Source organism: Thunnus thynnus, chromosome 24 (assembly GCF_963924715.1).
Source record: "Thunnus thynnus chromosome 24, fThuThy2.1, whole genome shotgun sequence".
Taxonomy (NCBI): domain Eukaryota; kingdom Metazoa; phylum Chordata; class Actinopteri; order Scombriformes; family Scombridae; genus Thunnus; species Thunnus thynnus.
This window is the reverse complement of record NC_089540.1, coordinates 130,484-145,339: the sequence shown is the minus strand read 5'-3', so window position 1 is coordinate 145,339 and position 14,856 is coordinate 130,484. Positions and strand designations below refer to the sequence as shown.

At 38.8% G+C, this 14,856-nt stretch overlaps 1 protein-coding gene and 1 long non-coding RNA gene across 5 annotated transcripts in view; one reads left to right on the top strand and one right to left on the bottom strand.

Annotated features, from left to right (window-relative positions):
• Positions 1 to 14,856, bottom strand: part of LOC137177067 (chloride intracellular channel protein 5) — a 30,764-nt gene that overhangs the window by 6,697 nt on the left and 9,211 nt on the right. The window contains exons 1-4 of one of the 2 annotated variants that reach the window (XM_067583174.1): positions 3,909 to 4,305; positions 1,968 to 2,077; positions 1,753 to 1,878; positions 1,209 to 1,315 (exon numbers count right to left, since the gene is read on the bottom strand). In XM_067583174.1, the coding sequence (XP_067439275.1) occupies positions 1,209 to 1,315; positions 1,753 to 1,878; positions 1,968 to 2,077; positions 3,909 to 3,971 (406 nt within the window). In that variant the 5' untranslated portion in view covers positions 3,972 to 4,305. Of the gene's footprint in view, positions 1 to 1,208; positions 1,316 to 1,752; positions 1,879 to 1,967; positions 2,078 to 3,908; positions 4,306 to 14,856 lie in introns of those variants that run through there. The other variant, XM_067583175.1, reaches the window with a different exon arrangement.
• LOC137177068 (uncharacterized) overlaps positions 1 to 14,856 on the top strand; it is a 46,285-nt gene that overhangs the window by 22,616 nt on the left and 8,813 nt on the right. For 2 of the 3 annotated variants that reach the window (XR_010925942.1, XR_010925941.1), the window contains exons 3-5: positions 10,695 to 10,761; positions 11,041 to 11,181; positions 11,437 to 12,040. This is a non-coding gene — a long non-coding RNA (uncharacterized lncRNA). Of the gene's footprint in view, positions 1 to 10,694; positions 10,762 to 11,040; positions 11,182 to 11,436; positions 12,041 to 14,856 lie in introns of those variants that run through there. The other variant, XR_010925943.1, reaches the window with a different exon arrangement.

Here is a 14,856-nt window from a genome sequence, read left to right as displayed (position 1 = left end):
TGTGACGTTATTCTCCCCTTGCACTGTCTGAAAACAGCCCAGGTCTGGGGACATCTATATGCCCGTTGACAGAAGCCCTTCACCAGCGCCGAGCCCTGACATACGCAAGGACGCGAGGGCCCGATCATCGCTGCTTGCAGCTTTAATTTTCATTTGATTTTTGAAAAGGTTTATTTTTTAATTACAGCTTTGGTTTCTATAAAAATCGATTTGTTCAGTCATGGAGTAACAGCTAAAATCAGCAGGGTTTTAACTGCTGAAAGTATGTGAAAGTACCTCATTTATTTCCTCATGTGTTCCTCATGTCATCATGTATTGATGCAGCAGGAAAGTCGATCTGTGTCTGATCCGTTGTTGTCTATCTGTTTAAATACCTACATGTATTGCCACGATTTGGTCAAATAATTAGACAATGTTATCCGTCATTACTGCGATTAGTTAATTCTGATAAATATTATGACTAAGCATTATGACATGTATTTTTTAACATATGTCGATGTATACAATAATAATCTTTCACATTGTAATCCTTTTATTTGTCATCTTTTGCATGTTTGTGTGCTGCTGCGCGGCCATGTGTGTGTTTAACAAGCAGGTTGTATATTGTGCACCCGCTTATGTAGGCACATATTACTATCTTGATAATGCGCCCTTAAAATAACAGTGAAACACTGTGCCATTGACCTCAGACCAGGTTTTTGTTGGTCAATAGCGCAATCACTCTCTGCTGCCTCAAGATAGCAATGTGCCAACAATGCGCCTGACCACACCTCATTTTAAGACCAACACAACCCATGGACGCTCTGATGGGCGCAAGTGCATTTGCTATTAAACAACGTGGACGCTTGATAGGAAAATGACAACTGCATCTGTCTTAAAATAACAAAGACACTTGCATCGCGCTTGGCACTGCTTTGCACAGAGCGTAAGATAGGGCCCATAGTCTTGCTCACTGAAAACAGCTGCCTTCCACTGCTGGACACAAGGTTGATGAAAGCAGAGGTTGCGGGCCATAAGACCAAAACAATGAGCTAAAATAAGCTAAAAACCTCTGTAGAGCTGAGGGGAACTGAGTTAACAGACTTAGTGATAATTCACTGTGGGTTCATCAACATGAGAAACACTCAAATATTTATTTATGCAACTTTAACAAAAATACTTCTGGGTTAAATGAACTGAAGCCATCCTTCTCTCCATCTGTCTCTTACCATCGTTGGTGTCTTTCCTTGGGTTCTTGATGTAAGCTGAGAACTTGGCAAAGACATCAATGCCAGCTGTGTTGGCTTCATGATGTCTAGGAGCCAATCTTGGGTAACTGGTGTTAAAAGACACATTAGGGAAGTCAACTGTGTAAACCCGCATACTGTTTTATTTTCTCCAAATGATGCTCATATATTTTGACATTCATTTTAAACAATAGAGACAATGTGAAATTAATTCTTTCTCCAGAATATCCAATGGTCAGAACATTCATTATTTATTTCACATTGTGCATCATTTACTCACTCACATATCAGTGTTACACATACTGTTTGATATTCATCCAATCAGCCACTGCCTTTATGGTGAGAGCCTCTCATCCATCTTTGCTACTAATAACCCCAACCCTACTTGTTATGAGATAAAGCAATTCAACTATATCATATCTCTTTAAAAAGGGTGCCACAACCCTATTATTTATTTGTGTAACCTTGATTAATTAACAAAGTCCTCTCTGGCCAGCAATATTCCAGTAAATGTGTGCTTGTGTACCGTGGTGGGGTCAGTTTCTCCTCCAGGAACTCCTCTATCTTGTTGACGTCGACCTTGACTTCGCCATTAAAGGTCACAAAAGGAGGGTTGGTTCCTGGAGCAAGGTCCTGCAGGTCAGCAGGCTTCCTGACAACACAAAAAGAAACATTTAGACACTCACAAAGACTGTATCTTCACACAGGTGAATATGCATGTGTGAGTTCACAGAATATTACCGCTTGAGGTCGACGGTGGTGACATTGAAGATGACTCCTTTAAGCCACAGGATCATAAAGAGTCTCTGAGAGAATGGACAGTTACCAATGCTCTCCCCATCACTTCCCGCCTACACACACAGGCATGCATGCATGCACAAAGAAAACATACACACACAAATATAGAAATGAGGGAATGATTTATATCAACTTTAAAGTCTCAGTAGGTGTCAGTGCCAAAATGAGAATAGGTCATTCATAATGCACATTACAGTATATTTATGGGATTTTATCTGTATATAAACCTAAAAGCAAAGTCCTGCAAGTCATTTAATTCCTTGAGGATCCATCAGCACTTAAAACAACACTTTCAGTGCTGTAATAAATTGGCCAAATAAAGGGAGAAAAACACAATGAACACAGTGAACACAATACATATTAAGAATAATGATGGGCCTACCACAGAATAGCTCTCACCACTATTTTATTTTAATGCCAAACATTGTTTTTCACATAAATCCCAGTTTTACATCCTATTCTAGAGTGGTCAAAGTCACCAGTTTTATCATCCATTAATCAATATTTTCATATTAGCTGTGGATAAAATCACCAACTCTGCAGTTCTGTCAACTCCACATAGCTCTTTGGCCTATATTATTTATAGCCCATTATTTTGGTTTTAGGGCACATTTACATTTATGTTTCTGTCTCAATAGCAACATACACTGGCAGCATATGAAACACCAAGCCAATGCGGAAATAGCTTAAAATGCAATGCAATTGATGGCCACATGATGCTGTCTCCAATAGACTCCCATTCAAAATGCCTCAACTTATCTCTAAAAATACTAAGAAAATAATTTTTTCAACAAGTCATTATGGTCTCAATCGCTCAATTCAGGCCCTCAAATGACAATGATGTGCTCATCATCGTCATTTGGAAGTTATTGCTGCGTTAATAAGATTTGAAGATTGACAGATTGATTGACAGCTCCAATACTCGCACTGAGTCGTACTATTGTTGCAATTTTTCACTAAGTTTAATGTTACTTGATTATGATACCTGCCCTGTTAGCACTATTTAGCTAAAGTAGCTAACATTAGCCCAAGTGTGCAGCATTCGGTGTTCCCAGTAATCTAACATTAGCTAAGGTCTAAGGTAGTGGGGCCTGTTTCCAGAGCATGAAAGGCAACAGCCTGCACTCCTTATCTCCCAGCGTCAATGTGTGTCAGCTCTGCAGAAAAGCAGCAGTTTGATCATATCTGCTGTCAAGGTCACTGCATCCTGGCAACTGCACCTTGACTAATTTGTCTTACTGTAAGATGCATTCAGTGCTAAAATCAAACTACTTTTCAGTGACAGAGTCCTGATAAACCTACTGTACACCAGCTGCCCAACACTAAACAGCACAGATTAAGTTAGTGACTCGCTAGTGAAGACAGTGGAGCATTTAGTAGCTAATGAGTGAGATACTTACCTCAAGAATTGGTGGAAACCAAAACAGAGCTAAAAGGTGAGTGAATATTGGACTTGCAGTCATGGGGTGGACAGAAGTAGTGACTATGACAAGTACTGACTTCTGTTCTGAACCTGTCTTGTAAAATCGAAGTTCACCTGTCTCACAATTTGAGTTTCAGACAGTTATTTCAGTTTATATTGCTAACATGGTAAGTATTGCTAAATCAAGTTGTATTTTTAAATTATCTCAAGCTAAGAAATGTAAAACCTGGACACTGGTTGGTTTCTGGTAACCTGGCAGGTTTCTGGGGCTCTGTACAGCTATTGAAGCTGCCATGTATAGTCTGCTGTGTGTACTGTACTTAATGGGACCCTGGAGGTGACAGGGTACATAGACACATCACAGAGGGAAAATAACTATATGTTAAACATAGCTGCCACAAAGAAAAAAACATTACTGTGAATATAATAAAGGATTTTCAGAAATTTACCATATCTCTTACCTTGACAAACAACTCAATGGTAGGGAAGCCCAATTTTTTAACTATAATGTCATACCAGGACATTATGAACAATCCAGTTCAGCATTCCAAATGAGCAGAAAGTTTGAGTGAAAGCTCACGCGGCTCCTCTAAAAACACTTAAAAGACAGTTTCTTTCTCCAAGAACAACAAAAAAAACAAAGAAAAAAAACAGAGCCAAAAAGGACGTTTTCAGTTCAGGGCAAATGTAGTATAATGCAGAGGTAGTTAATCCATACCAGCAGTTTTGCTATCTTCCAATAAAGCCATGATAACCACCAACCAGCACAATGTGTGTCTGTTTGTCCATCTGCTTGCTCCTTGGACTGGTTGTTTTTTCTGCTTTCTCTGGTATGTCAGTGTCTCCTCCACACACAACCCCTCTTTGTCAGAACAAGTACAAACACAGTCTCAATAAACGTGTGTGTGTGTGTGTGTGTGTGTGTGTGTGTGTGTGTGTGTGTGTGTGTGTGTGTGTGTATTAATAACACTGTGAGGAGAGAAAATCTGTTAATACAGTCACATTATGGGATTAAAAAACATCTAGGGATAAAAAGCTAAGCATTACATTTCAGGAGAAGACATTTAAAGGTTAAGGCATGGGTTGTGGTTAGGTCTATAGTGGTTACACACTGTAAAAAATGACAGTGAAATCCACAGGAATTTACTGTGTTTCTGCACAGTTAATTAATGTGAATATATTGACAGTATAGTCATGTTATTGTAAAAGTCACAGCAGTGAACATACTACTGTAGAAAATCCAAGTAAACATTATATTACTGTAGAAAATCATAGTAAACATCATACTATTGTAGAAAATCACAGTAACCATTATACTATTGTACAAAAATAACAGAAATATTCATACTACCACAGAAAACATTGTTACTGTAGAATATCTCTGTAATATTCATACTACTGCAGTAACCATTATGTGACTGTAGAAAATCACAGTAATCATTATACTACTGTAGAAAATCACAGTAATCATACTACTGCATTATGTTACTGTAGCTAAGGTAGCAGCTTTCCCTTTTTAGAGAAAATCACTAATTTCGAGATTCTTTTGTAATACTTTCAAATAAAACCCTCAAATTCATGGTGCAGATTATATAGTTTAGACATTAGTAAAAAAAAAAAAAAAAAAAATTATATATGTTTTTCAAATACTTCAACATGCCTTGTTTCATCATGCTTCAGCAGGCTGTTACATTCAGTTTTTGTGAGCTGATTGGTTGAGCCAAAGAAATGTGTCACGCAATCTCAAATTTGAAATGCATCACTGGCACCAAATCTAGGCACCAAAGTTCTTCACTGCAGCCAGTTTAAGACTTAAAAGCTTTTTGGATTTACTTTGTTATCTTTCTTCTTTTTTACTGTAAAGGATTTTTTACTGTAAAGGACTGTAAAGAGTGCTTGTGTTCTTGTCTGTTCATGCTTGGTGTAAAGTTGTCAGATGGTGTAATAAATAGATAAAGTGTACTTTCTGACATCTTACAACTTGCTAACGCCTGGGACACACTGCCTACCTCTACCTAAGCAGTGCATGTGCGTCACTGAACTGCTGTGTCTTGCTCACCTGTAGTGTCCACACAGACAGCATTGCTGCTGGGGCACTGCTACTGCCAGCCCTATCTTTCTACAGAGTTTGACTTTGATAATGACCATCAATAATAGAGTGTTTCATATCATTTCTTTATAAATTTAATTTATATTTAGTTTAGACAAAAAAAGGTTAAGAAGCATGTGCTCAATTGTGAAAAATAAATAATTATGTGAGATGAAAGCGGCTTTCTTTCTGACAGGCATGGTGGGGTCTGGTTGGGGCTACTTCTGTGTGAGCCAGCCACATACACTCCTCACACAGGACAGGTTTTTCATTATTGATTATATTGATTATTCCTCCACTTAAACCCCACTGTTACTGCTCCAAGTGAAGAAAATCCCTCTAGATGACACCAAGTTCCTCAAACAGGCCAAACACACTCTGATAAACTAACCTCCATTCTAACTGTCAGGAGCGAAAGTGACAACAAATATGAAAAATAACAACACCAAATCTCCATCTCGAAACAGGTCAAACTGGCAGGAGTCCTAGTTTGAACTAATATCACAGAAAGCGAGCCACAGTCAAGAGAAGAAGCGCCATGCGTCACCAACTCTCTGCGCTGGAGTTACCCACCAGAGAGGCTCCCTGTCCCTCTCCCTGTCCACTGTGTAGGCTGACCTGCAGTGGTGACACTACATTTTTTTCATGTCTGTGACATATTCTACAGATATAGACATTCAAACTATAGTGAAAGGTATAATGTTGCTGGTATGACATCAATATGACTATCAACAGATCCTTTTCACTGTGTATTTTTGCTGAGAACCGCGCATGTCACATGGAAAAAATAGGTGAGACCAAAGTTCTAAAAGTTCCAACCTGTGTTGCTGCTCTACTCTGTTAACATAGGCACTGAAATGAAAAGCAAGAGGTTCCACGACACACGCGCACTATTAGCACAGGCTGTGTGTCCTGGCCATTATGGCTTGGTCCACCGGACACGGCTGTGTCGCATTCCGTTTCAGAAATGTCCCAGAAGCGGCTCTCCGCTCTGCTCCGATAAACATTTGCGCCTAGTCACACAGTTTGACATGGAAGCTGTATCAAGCTGCACAGAGCAGATCGAGCCGGGCAAGAAGTCAGTCAAAGAAAAGGCATAGAGCATCCAGTCAATTTTCAAAATAAGGCCAGAAGTCAACTGATCAGAGTATATTTGTTACAACAGACTACCAGTAGCTCATCCTGTCAGACTAGTCCGGTGAACTAAGCCTCTCACACATAATGACCTACCCCGGCAAAAAACATTGTTTAGTAGCTACTCAGGTCAGATATGTGTGAGAAGCAGATATACAACTCCTACAAATGTAATTATAAGTAGAGTAGTTAATTCTGGCAGGTAGGGAATATTCATCAGAATTGACAACTACCTCTATAAATGTGGTTAAAAGTAGAGTAGCTCATTCTGTCAGGTAGGAAATATCGGAATGGACTACTATGAATATGTTCAAAAGTAGAGTAGCTCATAATGATTACCCAACATATGTACACACAAACAGACACACACATTTATCACTTATTTTTATTATTATTTGCTATCTCACAAGCACTCACACTTCAGATAGTAATGACGTGCCCATCAGAGACGAATGTGGCACTGCACCTGAGGAGAATAATAGTGGTCAGACATTTCTCAATAGAAGATAGAAGACTGAGAGTACTAGTTTAAAATATTTTATATAATCAACCATTTACAGGAACAGAAATTACCATCATACTGTCAATTTCATGTACATTACATGTAACAGTGGACTTAAATGCATTTATAATTAAAGCTGCAAGTAGTGTTGGTCCGGACCTCACACTCTGGCCTGTCGGGATCAGATCATTTTGCTTTTTAAAAATGAGGGATATTTCTTAGTGTGTTTTGGCCACATTCACTTGAATTTCAATTAGTAAATTGAAAACTCTTGATGAGTTTGTGTGTAAAACAAATTAATTTCCTAATTTTCATCAAGTCTATTTTTAGAAAAGTACAGACTTTTAACCCACATGACCTGGTCAAAGTTTGATTGAAATGTATACTGTCAGGTGTGTAGAGACAATAAGTAACTGCAGCTGAGCACAGAAAAATACTCATACACTTGAATGGAGAGTGTGAGTGAACCCACAACTTTTTGAACATTGACTGCTTCCACATAGTTTTAGATACAGACTTCATTTGAACTTTAAATGAGTCATGAGACTTTGACCTACAGATCTTGAATTTACATGTTTTTTCTATCTTTTATTGTTTTTGAGATATTAGAGTGTGAGTTTTAAAGTCTTTTCTTGCTCCTCCTGTGATTTTATAATGATTGTGTATTGCAGAATGTTTCACCACACTGAGGGAGTGACATCACCAAGAGCAGTTGGAGAGGAGAATTTTACAGTACGCTTCTTATGAAATATCCTCATAAATTACTTAAATTACTTTGGCCAAATCTTATATTAAAAATCATATTTTTTAGTAGGAAATTTCATTGCGAATCCTTTGATACAGGTTTGAAAGTGGTCAGACTTATATTTAGACATCAGAAGTCTCTGTTTGACACAAAGTTCATGCCCATAGATTGCCTCTCCATTGTTTTACATTGTAAGGTGTGATGTGGCACTGCAACTCTGAGGGCTTATAAAATCTAAACCATTGAAGTTATCACAAAGTTTATAACAACTTTTTTTCAGCATAGTGTCATAAGTCACCTATTAAAGTTTGAAGCTGATACCAGTAACGCCCTAGAAGGAGATACCGTTTGTTCAGGGGCCAAAATTAGGGCAAAGTCTTATTTTGAAAGGCTAATTGCGGACTTCCTGTTGGACTTAGGTCAGGGGTGTCAGTGTATGATTTGTGGGTCTTGATGAGACGAATAATTGAGTTTTGGTTCGATCTCTCTACAACAGTCCTACGGGCCATTTTAGTTACATAGGTGGTGCTAGAGAGCACATTTTGGCACTTCTGATGTCTAAACTATGAGTCTGACCACTTTCAAACCTGTATCAGTGGATTCCCCACGAAATTTCCAAAAACATGACTTTTAATGTAAGATTTGGCCAAAGTCATGGGATTTATGAGGAGATTTCACAAGGAGAGTGACATTCTCCTCTCCAACTGAGAGGGAGAGAGAGAGAGAATAGGAGGGGGCGTGATGGGTGTGGGGGTTGAATGGAGCTCATTGAGTGAGAGTGACAGTTTAGTGATAAAGATCTGCAGAAAAATAAAACCAAAACTAAAATTTTTAGCTCTGTACTGCAGTTTTTCCTTTATTAGGGCCCAAGCACCTAGCAGTTCGCTCACACTCTCCATTCAAATATATGAGTATTTTTCTCTGTCCAGCTGCAGTTATTTACTGTCTCTACACACCTGACAGTACATATTTCAATCAAACTTTGACCAGGTCATGTGGGTTAAAAGTCTTTACTTTTCTAAAAATAGACTTGATGAAAATTAGGAAAATAATTTGCTTTACACACAAACTCATCAAGAGTTTTCAGTTTATTAATTGAAATTCAAGTGAATGGGCCCAAAACTTGCATGATTTTGATGCCACAGGTGTAAGTAAGACAGACCTGTCTCACCCTGCAGAAAATTCTCATCCTCACACCGTTGAGATTTGATGCTTCGCCATGACAGAGGAAGTTGCTATAACTTTATTGTGCATGCTCCAGTCTGCACCAAACTTTACATGTTTGATAAGAGTCCCGGCCTGAACATGTGATGCAAACTGGCTGAATAGCACCCCCCACAAAATTGCCACAAAGCCCCGGCCCTGTATTTTGACACCTGACATCTCAGTGGATTATGTTATAGATGCAGATTACTAGAGAAATAAAAGAAGCAAAATACATGGACGTTGGTTTGTGATTGTGGAGAGCTCTATGTGTGCACACCTCTGTTAAAGCAATTTTATGCTCTCTGCAGTTTTCATTATGGACCAATCTGTATGCTGGAGAAAACCCAAAACAATGGAAACTGCTAACTCAATCAGATGCAAAACAAGGGCAAATTGCTCTCAGCTGCAACACTTTGTGGGCATGTTTGCTTGTCATATCATTACTGCAATATCTTTTGTGAATAGGACCTTGAGATGGGGCAAATAGTGGTTTCAAATGATGTACAATTTATGGTGCTATCAGTAGCTGCAGTCCATTCTTTGTGAATTCGCCGCTTAGCTAGCTAGCATTTTTGGCTGAAATGCTATTCTAGCAATGTCTTTGTCGAGCATTTTAACTGTATCTGAACCGCGCCACTTTCGCATATCCATAGAGTGTTAGATACTAGCAAAACTAGATAAGAAATGTAACTTAATGAATTGTATCAGAGTGATGTCTTCATAGCAAAAAAAACATAGCTAACTGTATATAAAGTGCTTCAAACTAGCTCCACCTCCAGCAGCTAACAAATAGTTTACTTGTCATAAGCTATTTGAAACACCTGAAACATAAGAATTTTTTTTTTCTCGCTAATTTTAGAGATAACATTTTAATCTAGTCTAATTTCATTTAATTTACCTGTAGCAAACCGCTCTCTCCACCATGAAAATCCCAGGTAGTTTAAAATTATGTGCGTGTCCTCTGGAATATTTTTTTCACCTCTAAAACACTCTGCATATGCGCACATCGTGTTGGTAGGTCATTCTGAGCAGTAGCTCTATTTGTCAGGACACCAGAACACGATGCAGCCATTACATGACTGGTGGAATCAAGGCGTTAGCCACAGTCCGGAGCAGGAGCAGCAGCAGTAGCAGCAGGAGTCACCAACATCACCAGCTCAATAAGAGTCGTCAACATTAAAACACTTGGTCCTGACTAACAACAGACATTACACCAAGCTAGTGTTGTAATTAAATTATTAACATTGATTTCTGGCTGCTCATGAGTGTGTTGTGCTAGCATTATATTGTTAGCTAATTGTCTGTTAGCTAACAGAAATCCATAGTTTACCTGACTATGCATTGACTATGTTAAACTGAAACAGCTTCATGTTACAAATCGAACATGTCAACAGGCTTGTTGATGTTACAGATGTTAGCTTTGTATGCTCTGCGCTCAAAGGGCATGTGAGAGCCCCAGGAAAGGATGGTTAATTAAAAAGTAATCACTCTCAGTTAAAATAATGTTTTCCAAGGTCGTACATGGCTCTTGATCCTGATGCTTTTTTTCATCTTATTTCTACTCCTCACAGGTGACGACCACTCCTGCGGATGCCAGAGTCGAGTCTCTCCCTATTATCACAGGTCTCACTGTGCAAGGTAAGATTTAAAATCCACAGACAAAGCCAATTTAGTCAGCTCTTTTGGCAGTTGGGGTTATAACATGTGCCCGTTTTTAGACATTTATATTTATATTTTATATTTATTTTGGCTTAACCACAAGCACCTCAGCAGTCATCTGCTTAGACCTGTTCTTATGCAGTAACTCACACAAACAATACTGTCTCTGTTGTGTAGGTTTCGTAGTTTTCACAGAGAAAACAATACTTTAAGGTAATAGAATTGTTGTCAATTCAGTGTTTGATCATTACTCATCAGGAGAACCTCAACCTGAGATCCTGTGTACAACCAAATGGATGCTGTTGATGGAGACCTGACTTCACCACCACCTTGGCTGTCCTTCACATTTTACAACATGTTCACCGTTGAATATCAGGAGGAAACAACAACATCGCTAGAGTCTGTTCAAAATAATTTCACATCACATCCTATTTCCTTTACATTCTTTTTACTTGCATTTTCCCTATTATTGCTAGGACTGCTATTAATATGTCTTTAAAAGTTTCTTAGCGTAGGTAAATAAAATCTTGTTAGGTGTAACCTATTTTACAAAATCTTACTTCTATATTTGTCTTAAAAATGTATGTTTTGATCATAGCTTGGCTATTCCACAGACAGTAATGGTAAAACATTTTTGTTTTTTGTCATCTACAGTAGTTTAATTCAATTTGCTGAAGAACACAAAGCAGCAGTGGAGGATCAAAGTGAAATCACCCAGCTTCTGACCTGTGGCCCAGTCCACTTGCAAAAGTAGACTGAAGCGGGCTTCTGGACTCTTTATGCAAGTATGCATCCGCAAACACAATTTTAAAGACTCTAAGAACATCTGCCTACCTGGTGAATTGAGGTCTCCCATAGTTGAATATCCATGTTTAGATTACTGAAGAGTGTTTTGTTTCAAGGAAAGTACAGTCTCTAGTATATTGTCAAATTCAGTAATTTGTTTAACTGTGGCAACAGATTTAAACAAGCTTTTTATATGCTGGATTTTTAATGTTGTCTTTGTAACACATGCTAATGTTTGTAATATAAACATTTAAAAATTGTGTTGACCTTGAATGACTTTAGAGGACAGAAAGTTGCACCCTACTTTTATGGCTAAAGGGTATGTGGTAGAATGTATGTAGTATGCAGCAGTAAGCCATAACTACCTTGTCATGTCACCAGCTCTAACACTATTGAATTGTTTTGGATTTCGTTGTGTTTTCTACAGTTTCACTCTTGATTCATGAAAGCATCTACAACAGCATCTTATTAAAGACACGACTTAGATGATCCCTGACTCTCATGCATTTATTGGACGGTGTTTGGCTTGCTGTTGAATAGTGTTGCCACATAATGAGAACAATACAGTGAAAAGATGTCAATCCTACAAGCAAAGCAAGTTTCATGGTAGTAGATCGCATATAGATTCTACATAGATTCTATATGCATCCTCTGCAGAGGAAAGCATGGCCAATGCCACGACAGGAGTAACTCCAGGTGTGGCAGACTATATGTCAGAGGCGGGTTCAAGACATTCTGGTTCATCACGGCTATCACATCGATCTGGGTCATCAGCTGCTGCAGCAGCCGCCAAAGCACGCACTCACACTGAAGCACGTGCAGTATTTGCACAGAAGGAAGTTGCTATCAAACTTGACAAAATTAGACTGGAGATGACCCATCAGTTTGACCAAGCCAAATTAGAGGCAGACTTAGATATGCTACAGCAGCAGTAGAGTTTGAAGAAGAGTTCCTGAGAAAGTCAAGCCATGGCACCGTATCACAGAGCAGACTGGAGTGTACGAGAGACTATGTTAGGGCACAAGATCACTTTACTGAGAGGGCTAAAACAAACACAGAACTGTCATGCCGAAGAGAGCCGCTTCTCCAAAACCATCTTGATTCAGCCAATAGTGAAAGGCTCATACCTACAGATCGCACATTCCAGAAAGGTATTTCATCATATCCAAAGCTAACTAAGCTGGACTCACCTGACCCTCATCCACTTAACTCACTCCACCCTCAACACCATCACCAGCCTGAAGTTCGAGACATGTTGGACTTTGCTAGATTTTTAGCACGTCGTGAACTCGTCAATATTGGTCTCACAGTTCAATGACCAACCAGAGACTTTCAGGGCATGGAAGTCCACTTTCATCAACGCCATTCATGGCCTAGATCTTACAGCTGGTGAGGAACTGGAATTACTCACAAAATGGTTGGGCAAGGAGTCATCTGAGCATGTGAGGAGAATTCAGTCTGTCCATGTGTCTGACCCCAGCGCAGCTTTAGAAATGGCTTAGGTCGCAAATGAGAGAGGAAATAAAAAGGTTTCTAGACGAAAATGATAAAGGGGAAGTTGACTCAGCTCAGAAAATTAGAAACGAAATAACTATGTTGTACTCACAGGAAATTGAAAAAAAGATGATATTTACAAAACAGAAATACTATGAGTCAGGCTCAAAATCAACTAAACCTTTGGCAAGGAGGCTACAAAAACAACAAGCGGATAACACAATATATAAAATAAGGGACCCAGATTCTAAAACTATACAATATAACAAGACGAAATACAGGAAACGTTTAAAAAATACTATAAGTTACTGTACGCACAACCCCATTTAAGGATGAGCAACAAAATGGAAAGTTCCTTGAGTCACTTAACTTACCTGTTCTGTCAGAGGAACAAAATCAAACATTAATAGCTGCAGTAACTGAGACAGAGCTAAACAGCGCCATCTCCATGCTCAAAGCTAACAAGTCACCCAGCCCGGACAGCTTTCCATCAGAATGGTATAAGGCTTTTCGACTCGAGTTAATGTCAAGCCTTCTTCAGGCTTGCAATTCATATCTAACGAATGCTAAAATGCCCCCATCATGGAACAAGGCAGTGATCTCTGTTATCCCAAAGGAGGGAAAAGACAAATTAGAATGTGGATCATATAGACCAATTTTGGTCTTGAATGTTGATTACAAATTATACACAGCCATCCTTGCCAGGTGATAGGACAAGATCCTTCCCCAGCTTATACATAATGACCAGACCAGGTTTATTTCACAAAGACAGACTCACGATAATATTAGACGATCGCTGCACATATTAAACCATATCCAGCAGAACAAACTTGAAGCCCTCTTGGTTAGTCTGGATGCCAAGAAGGCCTTTGATTCAGTGAGTTGGCCATTCTTATACATAGTACTTGAAAAATTTGGCATGCACACAAAATTTGTTAAAGGCATCTGCACGCTATATAATAAACCATCAGCCCAGATAAAAACGGGTACCTTTCAGATACTATTATATTAGAGCGTGGATCGAGACAGGAGTGTCCAATTTCACCACTACTCTTTGTGCTCTTTATAGAGCCTCTCGCACAGTGGATAAGGCAAACCGAAAGTCAGAGGCATCTGCGTTAATGACGAAGATCACAAACTGGCATTGTACACCAATGACATATTGATCTATTTAAGTAAACCCCCTAACTCTTTTTTTGAACTAATGAATCTGATAGAAACCTTTGGTAGATACGCAGGATACAAATTAAATGTACAAAAAACGCAAATTTTGACTTTTAATTATACACCCTCAAAACACCTCAGAGAGAAGTACCATCTTAATTGGGATCAGAACTCACTGAAATACCTAGGAATATACTTACCAAAAAACATCCCAACACTGGCAGAGATAAATTATGGCCCCCTCTTGACAAAAATTAAAAATGACATACACAGATGGAATGCCATCTCTTTCCCTGGTCTCAGCCATAGAATTGATTCTGTAAAGATCAACATTCTTCCACGATATATTTACCTATTTCAGGCACTCCCTGTAGAAATTTCCTTAAAACAACTCTCTGAACTGAATAAGATTATTTCCAGATTTATCTGGCAGGGTTAAATTCAAAACTTTACAGCTGTCAAGGGAGGAATGAGGAATGTCATTACCCCATTTTAAGGATTATTTTTATGCAGCCCAGATTAAACCTTTAATTAACATCTGCAACCCAACATTTAATGCCAGGTGGAAAGATATTGAACTCTCTATTATGAAGGATCCCCCAATTCATGCAATATTGGCTCATAAAAATT